Here is a 13,807-nt window from a genome sequence, read left to right on the forward strand (position 1 = left end):
TGATGACTTGATTACACCTTTTACGCTCCATTTCTCAAAATACTTTTCGTTTTTGCAAAATAAAGTTAGCTGAAGACATTCTGCCCAATGTCCTAATTCAGTGCCTGTACAGAAACAAAGCAAAGCGCATGCAAGATTTTGTAAATAATGGCCAAAGAAATTTTTGTTTCATGAAATAAGATAATTTTCATTTAAAGTACGCAAAAAATGTATATAAAATGAAAATCGCATTATTTTTTTGGAATTCAATTATATTGAAATATTTTAGCTAAGTATCTAAAATACGATAAAATTGTAAAGGTGGATATGTATGGAAATGTTAGGATTAAGTTGTTAATTTTTAAAACATGTTATCATTTCAGCTTATTCTCATTGTCAGATAACACTGAAGCTCAAATTCAAATTACTGAAGAAGGTTAGACACATTCAAACTTTGACCTAAATATTTGTCAGTAAACTCTTGTCTGTATACTCTGTACAAAAATAATATCAGCATTTAATTGATTCAATGTTATTACGTAGGGGCTAGTATTTAAAAATATCTATAGTGAGTCAGTGATTGGGTGATTTCCTACCCCGTGTGGAATTGCTTCATCCATTTGGGAATTCACATCATTCAAACTTTCCTTAGCAACTGTGTAGCATGTCTAAACATGTTACATTTTACACTGAGCAGGAGAAAACAAACACATCATTATTTGTTTAAGAGTGTGCGATAAATTACAATTTGACGTTGGTGGATGGTCATCGATTAATATTTTAATATTTAAAAAAAAAATGTCATTTACAGTTTTTTGGACTTAAACCAGGTACTATATCAAGACACCTTGTTTAACCACAACACAATTGCTGTCTACTATGACGGTACTTTTTTTTTTTTTTTTGGCAGGACTTTTAGGTTGGGTTTTTACTGTCAACAACATCGGTTGTTACTAACACATCTTCATGTGCATAGACACATACATACGGAAGTAGAATGCGGTATTGGGACTTTTACCTGGAAATTGCAGCACTACAAAACTATCAAAACATTAAGAATATATCCGCACTGGCTTTAAATATGTCAACTCGTATAAATGGACTGCCTTGTTTTAATAATTGCTCACTATTCAGATGCTGGCAAAGTGCTTAAAAGCACTATATTTGCTTTAGCTATTTGTTTTTGCTTTTATATATGAGAACCAATATATTATGCTGTATTATTTCCGATGATCATTCAATTGTATATGAATGATTTACCCATCTGTCGAGTTGAACTGAGCAAAAGGTTTACTAACCGGAAGCCTTGCATAGCGGCACACAGAAGTAACTATTGGAGGCGTAAAAACTACATTTTTCAATTGGAAACAATTTAAATGACATTTCAGTTAGAAACTAAATGAACATGTGCTCTGTAATCTATTATAATATATTTGATATTTTACATAATTATTATTATTGTCTCTGTTGACTCTGCTATGAATACCGTACTTTCAAAACTAAAGCGCACTGGGTTGTAAGGCACACCCCCCAAAAATAATATTTTGTGATACATTTTCCATACATAAAGCGCGCCGTACTTTAAGGCGCTACAATGGGAACATCAACGAAACAGTTGAATAGTTCGGTCAAACCTTTTAAACCCTAAACATTCCAACGGCTCGCAAAGAAGCAAATACGTGTCTCAGACACGTGCGGACAAGGTGTCTGTATGAGGTCACCAATCACTCAAATGCGTCATTCCACATATCAATAGGAAGGTTAAAATCTTGGTATTCAAGAAATGCCAACCATTCCTTAGTTTCTCTTTTCTTTTTCGCTGGCAACTGTGTGGACAGAAAAATAAGAATTTAATTGTGCAGGGAAACGTTGTTCTTTACTGTGACAATAAACACTTTGAATTGAATTGAATCGAATTTAAAAATAGAATTATCACGGAAACATCAAGATCAGTCTGAAACAAGATCCTGGGAAAATATAAAGCCGGGGTAGCTCACCAAAGTCGTCTTGCAGCCCTTGCGTTCAATAATAATACGCAACTATGGTCCTCTTACATCCGTGAGTTTAGTCAATCCAACCGTGTAAAATATTAACATACTCCAAAACACGCAATAATGCCGACAAATAAAAGAAAAAATCCACCGAGAAGCATCTGCATAGATGGACGTTGCTTGATTCTAGCTCTCTGTTTAGTCCCATAATTCCTGTTTACAAATACAGACTGTTAAAAAATATTTTCTCCATCCCGTAGAGCAACCTAACGTGTGATTCACATTCATCTTTTTCTTTCAATGGCAGGCTTTGTTTTGCCCCGCTTTAGCCTATGCAAGCCTGTAAATGCAAAAAAGGACCCGCCTTCTTTACCTTCGAATAACTTTAGCCAATAGCGACCGATTAAAATGATGATTGACACATTGATTAGGAAATGAAACACCAGTGTATATACAGTGCATCCGGAAAGTATTCACAGCGCTTCACTTTTTCCACATTTTGTTATGTTACAGCCTCATTCCAAATTGTATTAATTTAATCTCTTATCTCAAAATTCTACACAAAATACTCCATTATGACAATGTGAAAAAGTTTTTTTATTTTTTTATTTTTTTGAATTCATTAAAAATAGAAAACTAAGAAATCACATTTACATAATTATTCACAGCCTTTGCCATGAAGCTCAAAATTGAGCTCAGGTGCATCTTTTTTCCACTGATAATCCTTGAGTTCTTTCTACAGCTTAATTGGAGTCCACCTGCAGTAAATTCAGTTGATTGGACATGATTTGGAAAGGCACACACCTGTCTATATAAGGTCCCACAGTTGAGTGTGCATGTCAGAGCACAAACACCAAGCATGAAGTCAAAAGAACTGTCTTTAGACCTGCGAGACATGATTGTCTTGAGGCACAAATCTGGGGAAGGATACAGAAAAAATTCTGCTGCTTTGAAGGTCCCAATGAGCACAGTGGCCTCCATTATTCGTAAATGGAAGACATTTGGAACCACCAGGACTCTTCCTAGAGCTGGCCAGCCTTCTAAACTGAGCGGTCGGGGAAGAAGGGCCTTAGTCAGGGAGGTCACCAAGAACCCGATGGTCACTCTGTCAGAGCTCCAGCGTTCCTCTGTGGAGAGAGGAGAGCCTTCCAGAAGGACAACCATCTCTGAAGCAATCCACCAATCAGGTCTGTCTGGTAGAGTGGCCAGACGAAAGCCACTCCTTAGTAAAAGGAACATGGAAGCCCTTCTGGAATTTGCCAAAAAGCACCTGAATGACTCTCAGACCATGAGAAACAAAAATCTCTGGTCCCATGAGACAAAGTTTGAACTCTTTGGTGTGAATGCCAGGTGCCATGTTTGGAGGAAACCAGGCACCGCTCATCACCAGGCCAATACCATCCCTACAGTGAAGCATGGTGGTGGCAGCATCATGCTGTTGGGATGTTTTTCAGCAGCAGGAACTGACAGACTAGTCAGGACAGAAGGAAAAATGAATGCAGCAATATATAGAGATATCCTGGATGAAAATCTGCTCCAGAGCGCTCTTGACCTCAGGCTGGGGCGAAGGTTCATTTTTCAGCAGGACAACGACCCAAAGCACACAGCCAAGATCTCAAAAAATTGGCTTCAGAGCCACTCCGTGAATGTCCTGGAGTGGCCCAAACAGAGTCCAGACTTGAATCCGATCGAACATCTCTGGGGAGATCTGAAAATGGCTGTGCACAAACGTCTCCCATCCAACCTGATTGAGCTTCAGACTTATTGCAAAGAAGAATGGGCAAAACTGCCTAAAGATAGGTGTGCTAGACTTGTGGGATCATATTCAAAAAGACTTGAGGCTGTATTTGCTGCCAAAGGTGGATCAACAAAGTATTAAGCAAAGGCTGTGAATACTTATGTAAATGTGATTTCTTAGTTTTCTATTTTTAATAAATTTAAAAAAAGGAGAAAAAAAACGTTTTCACATTGTCATAATGGAGTATTTTGTGTAGAATTTTGAGATCAGAGATTAAATTAATACAATTTGGAATGAGGCCGTAACATAACAAAATGTGGAAAAAGTGAAGCGCTGTGAATACTTTCCGGATGCACTGTATATCCCAGCATACACCGCGGACTACTTCTACAGGGGAAAATCTAGTCTGCGGCTGCTTGCATTAGTTGCGAGACCTTGCGACACAATATTGATCCATATACAAGGTGCACTGTATTATAAGGCGCATGGTCAGCTTTTGAAAAAAATATAAAGGCTTTTAGGTGCGTTTTATAGTCGTGAAAATACGGTACTTTAATTTTTCCAGAAATACATCATGAGCTCCTGTGCATGAAGTCAATTTAAGCCAGCTATTATCTATCCTTTTGCTTGACTTTCATATATTCATTTACTAAATCATTTATTTCCTGAATCACTTATTCTCCCTGGGGTCGCAGGGTGCTGTAACCTATCCTAGCTTATTTCAAGCAGTGGGGAAGGGATACCATGGGCTATTTGCCAGCCAATCACAGGACAGCTTTACTTTAACCTTGCTTAATATCATTTGAAGCTTGTCAGAACATTTATATTTTATGTTTGGCAAACACACGGTAAACAGAGGATTTCTCAGATAGGATCTTGATGCACTTACATGTGGCCTGTTAAATGAATATTTGGCTTTAGAGCAGTAAACTACACTATAGAGTCACTATACATCATTTATGGTAGGTGTTCTTGGCAATCTTATTGCCAGATAGTGTGCAAGAATGTTTTAGACCATTTTGTACTGGTGTAGCCAATATCTGGGGGAAGTCATCTCATGATTAAATAACGACAGTGTAATCATCCTTTTGTTGTTGTCTAATCATTGCACGTAGGTACTGACAAAGGTTTGTTCCTTGATAAACTTGAAAAGCAAACTATGACTGTGTGACACGTGCAGAAGCATGCACATACAGGGAGCAAACATTACAACAAGGATTGCTTGGCGAATTGAACAGATTTTGTCTAGTTCACTGAGCAGACATGGAGCGCAGACATGAAAACTATTGATGTTCAGCTCTTAGCTGCAGGCATACATCCATGGCAGTTCCAATGTCACTCTATTGATAAACAACTGCCAAAAATTGTGAAATCAGAACATCAGTTAACATTAATGTTGAAATTACATTTAAACACATTTATACTTGTTCAGTTATTGTGCTTTTACTTGATAATATTTTTTATTTGAAAGTTATCCTTTCTGTAATGCCACTATACACAGACCTGGGAACAAAAATCATGCATGACATTTAGCCCTTTAGGACCCAAGTGCCCAGGTCTGCACTTATAAGGATGAAAACATTTTCAATTTTTCCAGACACCTCAGCCTTTGTTTGGTTTTTGGACTTAATGCATTTCCTAGTCCCTTACCATAATCCAAAACTATCAAAACCGATTGCCTAAACTACAATCACCATTATCATTAACCACAACCAAAGTCGAACTCAAAGCTTAACTTAAAAACAACGTTCTTACCCAAAAAAGGGGTCTAGCCCTATTAGGACCACCAAAATGTCTTAATGAGGACTATTGGTCCACACAATGATATCATAAAACCTGAAAATGGTTCTAAGAATGTAATAAATACAAATATGCACACGCACGTATGTACACTCAGAATTTTCCCTATTAACTCAATTCAGGCACAAGTTTTTTTTTCGTATTTATGCGACTGTTGAACCAAACCACAATTTATACTGTTTTTAAAGCTTTTTATTTTCATTTCCATGTCTACTCTTGTCCGCAGGTTTCAGAAGCATGTTCACACATACAGAATCCTTCCAGATGAAGAAGGATTTTTGGCTGTACAGGTAACGATTAGATACACGCTCAGCCTCATAAATGTCCTTGATCCACAGTGTGGTTTCGAATGTGGACTTCAATAGCATCTGTTAGGCAAGCAGTGATGCTTTGCTTGGCTCTGAGCGCTGGGATTGAAACACACAGGCAGTGCCAACAGCAGTCTCTTTATGTGTCTTGTTTAACAGCTGTGTAGTCCACACCATTGCCACATGCCACCCACTTGCCTTACAAGCGCATACCGCAATGGTGCTCTCCCACATTGCAGACACACTTTGCTGTGATCTTACTCTCAATTTTTTGGATAGTTTAACAATTTGTTTGGCTAGCCTCACTGGAATACGCCAAACCACCTCCCCCTGATTTCAGCTATATTTAGACACTGTTCATATTTGCTTATGCTGCATGAATAACTCAATTAGTTGGGCCACCATACCATGACCACACTATTTATAACAAAGTTTGTTCCATGTCTGCAGTCTAAAAATGTTTCCCCTTTTCCTCTGTATTTTGCTATAACATTCCATTTGCCTTTCTACCAGACGTCACAAGGTGTGCAGCCCAAGAGGTTTAAGACATTACCAGAGCTCGTGTCGTTGTACCTGCAGCCTAGCCAGGGTCTGGTGACAACCCTGCTTTACGCTGTTGACAGAGAGGAAACTGTCATTCCTGATGAGCGCGACTATTCAGGTACTTCTCCAAATAGCAACACAGTGGTGGCCCCCTGTTGTCTTGTATTATGGTTAAGCATCTGCTCCAACCTGTTGTTAGATGGGGAGGATGAGAAGCCCCCTCTCCCTCCTCGCTCAGCTTCCACCTCTACTCCCACTGGGACAGAAACGCCCACTGACAGGTATTTTGTATCTTCTTGTTTATTTTTTTCCAACAATGTTGCAACGAACATCGCCTCACAAAATGGACAAATCACTTGAAAAGAAAAATGGGGTGACAGGTTGACGCCAAAGGTCTATATAATAATAATATAATAATAATAATAATAATAATTTCCTTGTATTGTCATTCTGTGTAACAATGTACACAGAACGAAATGTCGATTGCACCTGACCCGTTGTAGCGAGCCGATGCAGCCGCAGCCAACAGAGGGCGCCGCCGACCACTTTTTAAGTCTTAGGAATGACTCGGCCGGGGCGCGAACCACCGACCTATATGAGACCCGTCACAAAAATAAGTTTAGACTCTTCTTTAGTCAGTCATTTAAACAAAATCATATTTTAAGTTTAAGAAGCATCCTTTCTTTTGAGACTCTGGAAGAAGATCGATGAGTCTTAGAAGAAGACTAAGTCAGTTACTGAAACCATGGCATTTCTCCATAAACCCACATATGTTTCAATCACGGGCAGCACCGCAGCGCAGTGGTTAGCGCTTGTGCAGCACGGTTCTGAGGTCATGAGATCGAACCTTTCTGTGTGGAGTTTGCATGTTTTCCCCGCGACCCTACTGAGGATAAGCGGTGCAGATGATGAATGAATGAATGTTTCAATTACATATAAACATCTGCAGTGAGTCACTCAGTCGCAAAATGGTCGCGTATTACTAATCCTCCTTTCGCATATTAGCACAAGACCTCCCACATCCTGAACAGATAAATTCAAATCTGGTGAAAAACATTGTCATCTCTCAGTACGTTTACATGCAGGCTATAGACCTGCTTCGTGGCCTTAGGGTCAGTGCCCACCCTGAAACTGAGGGGTTCACAGATTCGGGTTTTGGCCAAGTATAAATATTATTTTCAAAGCGGCGTTATTGTTGCTACAGACAAAAGTTATGATTTTTTATTTTATATTTTTTGTGGTCAGCAAATTTGGAACCCCCATAAAATGTCTATAGCCGCTCAAAAATAAAAGTCTTATAATGAATGCAACACCTCCTGTTTGTACCCGTATTAGCTATATAAGTCGACTGTCTTGAATGATGTACCACGTGACTACTTTGTTTTGGATTACCACGTCAGGTTTAACTTAATTACAATATTGATGAATTACAGTATTTTCCATTACTTTGACAAAATTAAAGAAATGAAAGAAATCCAATTCTTATCTGGGCAACAAAAAGGTGCAATAAAATGCAGCACGCATTCATAAAAATTAAAACAGCAGGCTTTTAAAAAGCTGAATAAAATCAAATTAATACAAATATAGTTTAAAGTCTGTGCAAATGTCACAAGTCACTGCATGGCTAAAATACAGCAGCATCCTCTTCTCTCTCTTTTTATACCAAATTATTGCAACCATCCTTGGGCCTGATCAACAAAATACAAATAAATATTCGCAAGTGTCATTCAATATACATACTGATGAGAAATCATTTAATAAAAACGGCTACTTTGTTACTAAAAAGTGCCTATGTCAGGATTGTAATTCTTACCTTTTTTAATGTGACTTCTGTATTGGTATTACGGCTGTAGCGAGAGGTTGTGTTATATTGTGTTGCTGCCCCTTTTAAAGGGGCGGAGCTTGTGCTACGTTCGGCTCCAACACAGGCAACACAGGAGAGAAGAGAACAAGCAGAGGAAAAATGCAGTGAAGAATTTGCATTGGAAAATTATAAAAGTATTTGTGGCATGTTTGTCCACCCACAGAAACCATGATAAAAGAAAAAAATATTGCAGTCAATCTTTTTCAATTTGTAAACATTTTGGGAAAAGCGCCAGGGAGCCATTCTACAGTGCTTAAAGAAGTTGCGGATTGCTGACGCTGGGGTGAGGGTTAGCATGCTTTTTACTAGTCTAAACACAACATTATGTGTCTTTACAATCTGTGCTAGGACTGAGTATTTGTGATGTCATTTTCACTGTGCACATTCTCAAGAAGGCTATCTCCAGAGATGGTCAAAAGCAGATGGGTATTGTAATTCTAGAAATGTAAATATAATGTAAAATGTTTTTTGAATAGTGCTGGCCCCTGAAGCACATTACCGTAAATTCCGGACTATAGAGCGCACCTGATTATAAGCCGCACCCACCACATTTCAGGGGGGAAACCGATTTTGTACATACACAAGCCGCATCTGTATATTAGCCGCATGCGCCCACATTGAAAAAACTCAACACAAACACGAAATTAACCCATACCCGATACAGACCAAAAAACACAGCCGTCAAAATGAACGGAAAATGATACCGGTACTTAACATTTAATGCAGACCTGCGGAGTCCAGGTGCCCGTTGAAAGTAATCCAAGGAAAAAAGTGTATATTTCCAAAGGTAAGGGTGGGAAAAATATATATCCACTATTGTCGGCCACATCCACAAACACGTCTCACCTTTACTCCCCTTCCCGTCAGCCCGCGTTTGCCCCGCCCCTTCTTTCTCATTTGCTCGTACAAAACATATCATAATAAGTTTCTAAAATAAATACATTACAAAAATATACAGTTGCAAATACATATTATACATGGTTACACATATTTACAAAGAACACCGAGAGAGTTTTCAAAGCTTTAATAATAATATTATAACTTTCATCCCAAACCGTGCCTGTGAAGGGTAGCAAAACGCTACTAGGAACACGCTCGCAACACAGCAAACAGCTCTGTTAAAAAAACATATCGTACTTATAGTGTGCACGGTAAGCCGTCCTCATCTTCCTCCTTATAGCTGACGTCATCAAAGTCGTCTTCCTTTGGTCTGGGAAAGAGACTTTGTGATATAGACGTCGTCCCACGCTCCCTTATTCAAAAACACGCTAGCATCAAGCTCGCAAAGTAAAGTTTGCGCGCTATAGCTCTGTTTCCTTCTATATCGGCTTGCCCGATTGCGTTTAGCTTGGATGTTGTGTCATGTGCCTTTCTTTTTGCAATTTACATGATGAAAATATGTCTACGCTAATTTAAATTGTGCACAAGCTATAAAGTTGCAGTCTAAATCTTATCTCTTGTACTCGAGTGCCGCTGGCAGCCGTTAGAAAAATTACATAAATTGGCCGCATCACTGAATAAGCCGCTGGGTTGAAAGTTTGGGAAAAAAGTAGCGGCTTATAGTCCGGAATTTACGGTACTTTAGAAAAACTCTTGGGTTAATTTCTATCGCAAGCAACTGAGAATTAATCTGGTATTTGTCTGTAGATCCATTTTTTTTATCTTTTCAGGGCTATCATCTGGCAAATTCAGAAACAGTAAAAATCTAATTGAAAGCTAATTTCAAAATCATCAGTCTCAAAGTTATGAAAAGGCGAACCAAAATGTAATAAACTTGTGTGTGACCAGCTTGTTGCGAGTGTATTTTGGGTAAGGTGTGGGAATTTACCATGCGATGTTTGTAAAGCTAAGCAAAGTGGGGACATTACTCTGTGTGGCAACATTTCATCAAGAGTGACTAAACAGAAAATATTTCTGTGATTTGTCATGCGTTGGCTCATTGGGAGCAAGGAAATGTATATAAAAAATCTCCCAGCTGTGATGTTTTTTTCCAATGTTATTTCTATCCATCATATTAGAATATAGAAAACACATTACAATTAAGAATATACTAAAATTGGTGTGAGGACTCAGTATTTTATTTCAAATCAAGTCAATAACAGCATGCTTTTATAATATTGTATTGCTTGAAGTGTTTGGATAAAACCAAATTCTGCTTAATCTTTTTTAGTAACTAGGGGCCAGCTATACCCTGTAAGGTAATTGACATATGCACAGTAGTCTGTTTTTTTCTGACTGAGTATGGACCTTGCATAAGTCCTTAAAGCCAGTATTACAAAATGTTTTGAGCAGAAAAAAGAGGGACAAATTCAGAGTTTATGTGACTTTTTTTTTTGTTTTCTTTTTGTATGCTATGTGCCTGACCTGTGTTGTATTCATACTGTAGGTCCCTACAAGAAACATTTTTGTTTCACATGTAAATATCAAGTCCAGTCATAAATTGAACTTTATCATACATACTGTGTTGTCAAGGTTTGTCACTTTCATCTGTGATTAAACATGACTTTTTCTGTGTGTGTTTCAGTGCCCCAACAGCAAATGGCCTTAGTACTATCTCTCACGAGTATCTGAAGGGCAGCTATGCTTTAGACCTTGAGGCTGTCAAACAGGGAGCATGTTCACTACCTCACCTCAACAAGACACTTGTAGCCTCCTGCAAACGTCTGAATGGGTGAGAGCGATATCCCGTCACATGCTCACAAGTTATATCTAGAGTACATCTTCACCATGTTGAGTCATTAAGTAGTTTATGGTGAATGAATAACAATGATTTATTATTAAGGGAAATGCTTCTGTGATTTTCCTTTTGTTGAGTTACTGTTTATTGCATGCTTTGGCACAACTGATTTGTGACAGCCCCTTTCCCTTACATGTAAAGGGAAGTGGATAAAGTCTTGTCTGGTCTCGAGATCCTGTCTAAAGTCTTCGATCAGCAAAGTGCCTTTATGGTCTCAAAGATGATCCAACAAGTATGTCCTCCCTCCTTATGTTATGTTGACTGCATTTTCTTTCTTTTACTGATTAGTGATTATATCTTTGCTTGGTCCCAGAAAGTTTGAATACAAATTGAGACAGAGTTTAACTACTTTGAATGTTTCTAAGACCTTTTCTACAAGCATTAATTGATTTACCTTTTCAAACATTGACACCTGGATTTACTAAATTCCCTGTGGTTCAGCAGTTGTCATGTGGTCCTTTACACCCCCCCCGACAATAGCATGTGTATTGAGTCAGACAAAAGTCATATTCTTTGGCAAAAAATGCAATACAGTGAAACACTTACACATTGTTCCTGTATACTATGTTTTCACAGTTGAGGGTTTTTTTCTATCAATACCTGTTTTAATATGTCTGCTTGCCACTAAGTCGGTTTACTATCCCAGGAAGATGATCACATTTGTATCTCTTGCAGTCAGTAAAACAGGGTGGAGACCAGGAGTTGGAGAACCTTGTGACAAAGCTGGCCATTCTCAAGGACCTGCTGTCATCCATAGAGAAGAAGGTTAACATCAAATGCATTTACTGTGCCTATATAAGTAGAGTTGTGCTCCAATACCCACCCACAAATACTTAAAGAATATTACACTATAATCTAGTTGCTTTTGTGTTACCTTGTTCGTATAATCAACATTCACATTTTTAACTTTGAGAAGAAAGTAGACATCAAATGCATTTACTCAGTCCATATGGTAATGCTGGGCTCCATGCCTTGCCCATAAATCCTTAATGTGCATTCCACCATAATCTTTTGTGTTACCTCATTCATATAGTTAAGCATTCCCATTTTTAGGTTCACATTCCCTAAAAAGATTGTTATTTAAATGTCCAAAACAGCTTATTAAATTAAAAACAATTCACACAGTAGGGGAAACAAGTGTATAGTCAAACACCAATTGTTCAAGTTTCCCATTTAAAGAGATAGGGAGCCCTACATTGGTCCTGATAGTTATACACCAACCGTGAGAGGCCAAATGAGAAAAAGAGAATCTGACAAATATCTTTGTTTGAATTTAAGTCATTGTATATGTAGATTATGGTTGAAATTGGGTATTTGGTCATGTACAAAAAAGCAACATTTCTGGCTCTCACAAAGATGTCCTCCACCTGTGACCAGTTTTAATGGCATCTTTTTAACTCTTTAGCAGTATAAAACACATCTGTCCAGAACCTCAGTCACACTCCTAACTCCATCATGGCCAAAACCAAAGATCTGTTAAAGGAGAAACACAATTGTAGACCTGCATCTGTTTGGGAAGACTGAATCTGCAATACAAAAGACGCTTAGTGTGAGTCTCTCAACTGTGAGAGCAACTATTAAAATGTGGAAGGACATACAAGACCACTTATAATTCGTCTAGGGCTGAACTCCAGATCCTACCGTCCAGGGTCAAAATGATCACAGGAACAGTGAGTAAAAACCCTGGTCCGCATAGGAGCTAATGAATGTCTTTTTGGCCGAAACACAACTTCTAGTGCATGGAGGCGAAAGAATACTGAATTGCATCCTACTGTGACACATGGGGGCACCCATCAAGCTTTGGGGCTGTTTTTATGCAACAGGCCCAGAAAGACCGTCTGTTTAAAGGAAAGAATCAAAAGGGCCATGTATGGTGAGATTTTGAGTAAAAAACCTTCCACCAGCAATGGTATTGATTTAAGATATTCTAGGTCTATCAACCCTAACCTCTGTTATTGCAAACAAATTGATTTTACCGGTAAATATGTATTTATATGAACTTTAACTTCTTACCAAAAACTTAATTTCCACCAAAAGTTGCAAATACATTCTTTCAAAACCAGAAGATGCGATTAAAACAAATCTCATTATGTCTCTCATATTGAGTGCCTACTGAATACTAATTGGTGGTTGACTACGTTTTCCCCACACTGTAATGGAAGCAAATAGTTCAGTCTTTACATGACACGGGCTTTCTGACAGGGAAGGAAATCAACAGAGTGCAATCGCCCATGCGACATGTTTAACCCAAGAGATGCTCCACCTTCTTTGCTGCTGTTAGGTCACATCCAGGAAATGGCTTGCTGTTTCCTTGTTGACTCCAACATTGTGCCTTAGAACAATGCAATGCTTCTTGTGTGTGTGCTTTCACTTATATCTTTATCTCCCACTCGTTTACTGTGTATTTCTTTTATAATCCTCTTTTCAGGCTTTGAAAGCTCTTCAAGATATGAGTTTGTCAACGTTGTGCGCCCCTCCTCCTCTATCCTTACGTCATAGTAAAGTCATCCCTGTTCAGCCTTTTGAGGTACTAATCTGTTGTACCACTTCTTTTTTAAACTAAGAGAATGGTATTACCACCAGGGTTGTTATATCATGGAATTACACTCAATTTCTTCTGGTGGTTTTACGAGAAGTTAGTGTGAAGGGATGCCACAGACTTGAACTCTGAATAGACAGTGAAGTCATTCATTGCTCAACAGACAGTCGGAAGGTTTTCCCAGACAAGTCACGTGAGACCAAAGGGATGACAGTTTAAATTCTTATAATGTCATCATTTTTTTTACATTGATAAAATATTTTTACACCCAAAAATTAGGCACAACTATTATTTTCTAGATATATTTC

At 38.3% G+C, this 13,807-nt stretch overlaps 1 protein-coding gene across 1 annotated transcript in view; it reads left to right on the forward strand.

Moving 5' to 3' along the window:
* inppl1a (inositol polyphosphate phosphatase-like 1a) overlaps window positions 1-13,807 on the forward strand; it is a 40,646-nt gene that overhangs the window by 6,791 nt on the left and 20,048 nt on the right. Inside the window, exons 2-8 of the mRNA XM_088345070.1 lie at window positions 5,735-5,798; window positions 6,330-6,477; window positions 6,559-6,640; window positions 10,748-10,894; window positions 11,102-11,192; window positions 11,636-11,725; window positions 13,389-13,487. Coding sequence (XP_088201196.1) covers window positions 5,735-5,798; window positions 6,330-6,477; window positions 6,559-6,640; window positions 10,748-10,894; window positions 11,102-11,192; window positions 11,636-11,725; window positions 13,389-13,487 — 721 coding nt within the window. The remainder of the gene's footprint in view (window positions 1-5,734; window positions 5,799-6,329; window positions 6,478-6,558; window positions 6,641-10,747; window positions 10,895-11,101; window positions 11,193-11,635; window positions 11,726-13,388; window positions 13,488-13,807) is intronic.

This window comes from Urocampus carinirostris, chromosome 10, assembly GCF_059441175.1.
Source record: "Urocampus carinirostris isolate Australia breed hairy pipefish chromosome 10, RoL_Ucar_1.0, whole genome shotgun sequence".
NCBI lineage: Eukaryota > Metazoa > Chordata > Actinopteri > Syngnathiformes > Syngnathidae > Urocampus > Urocampus carinirostris.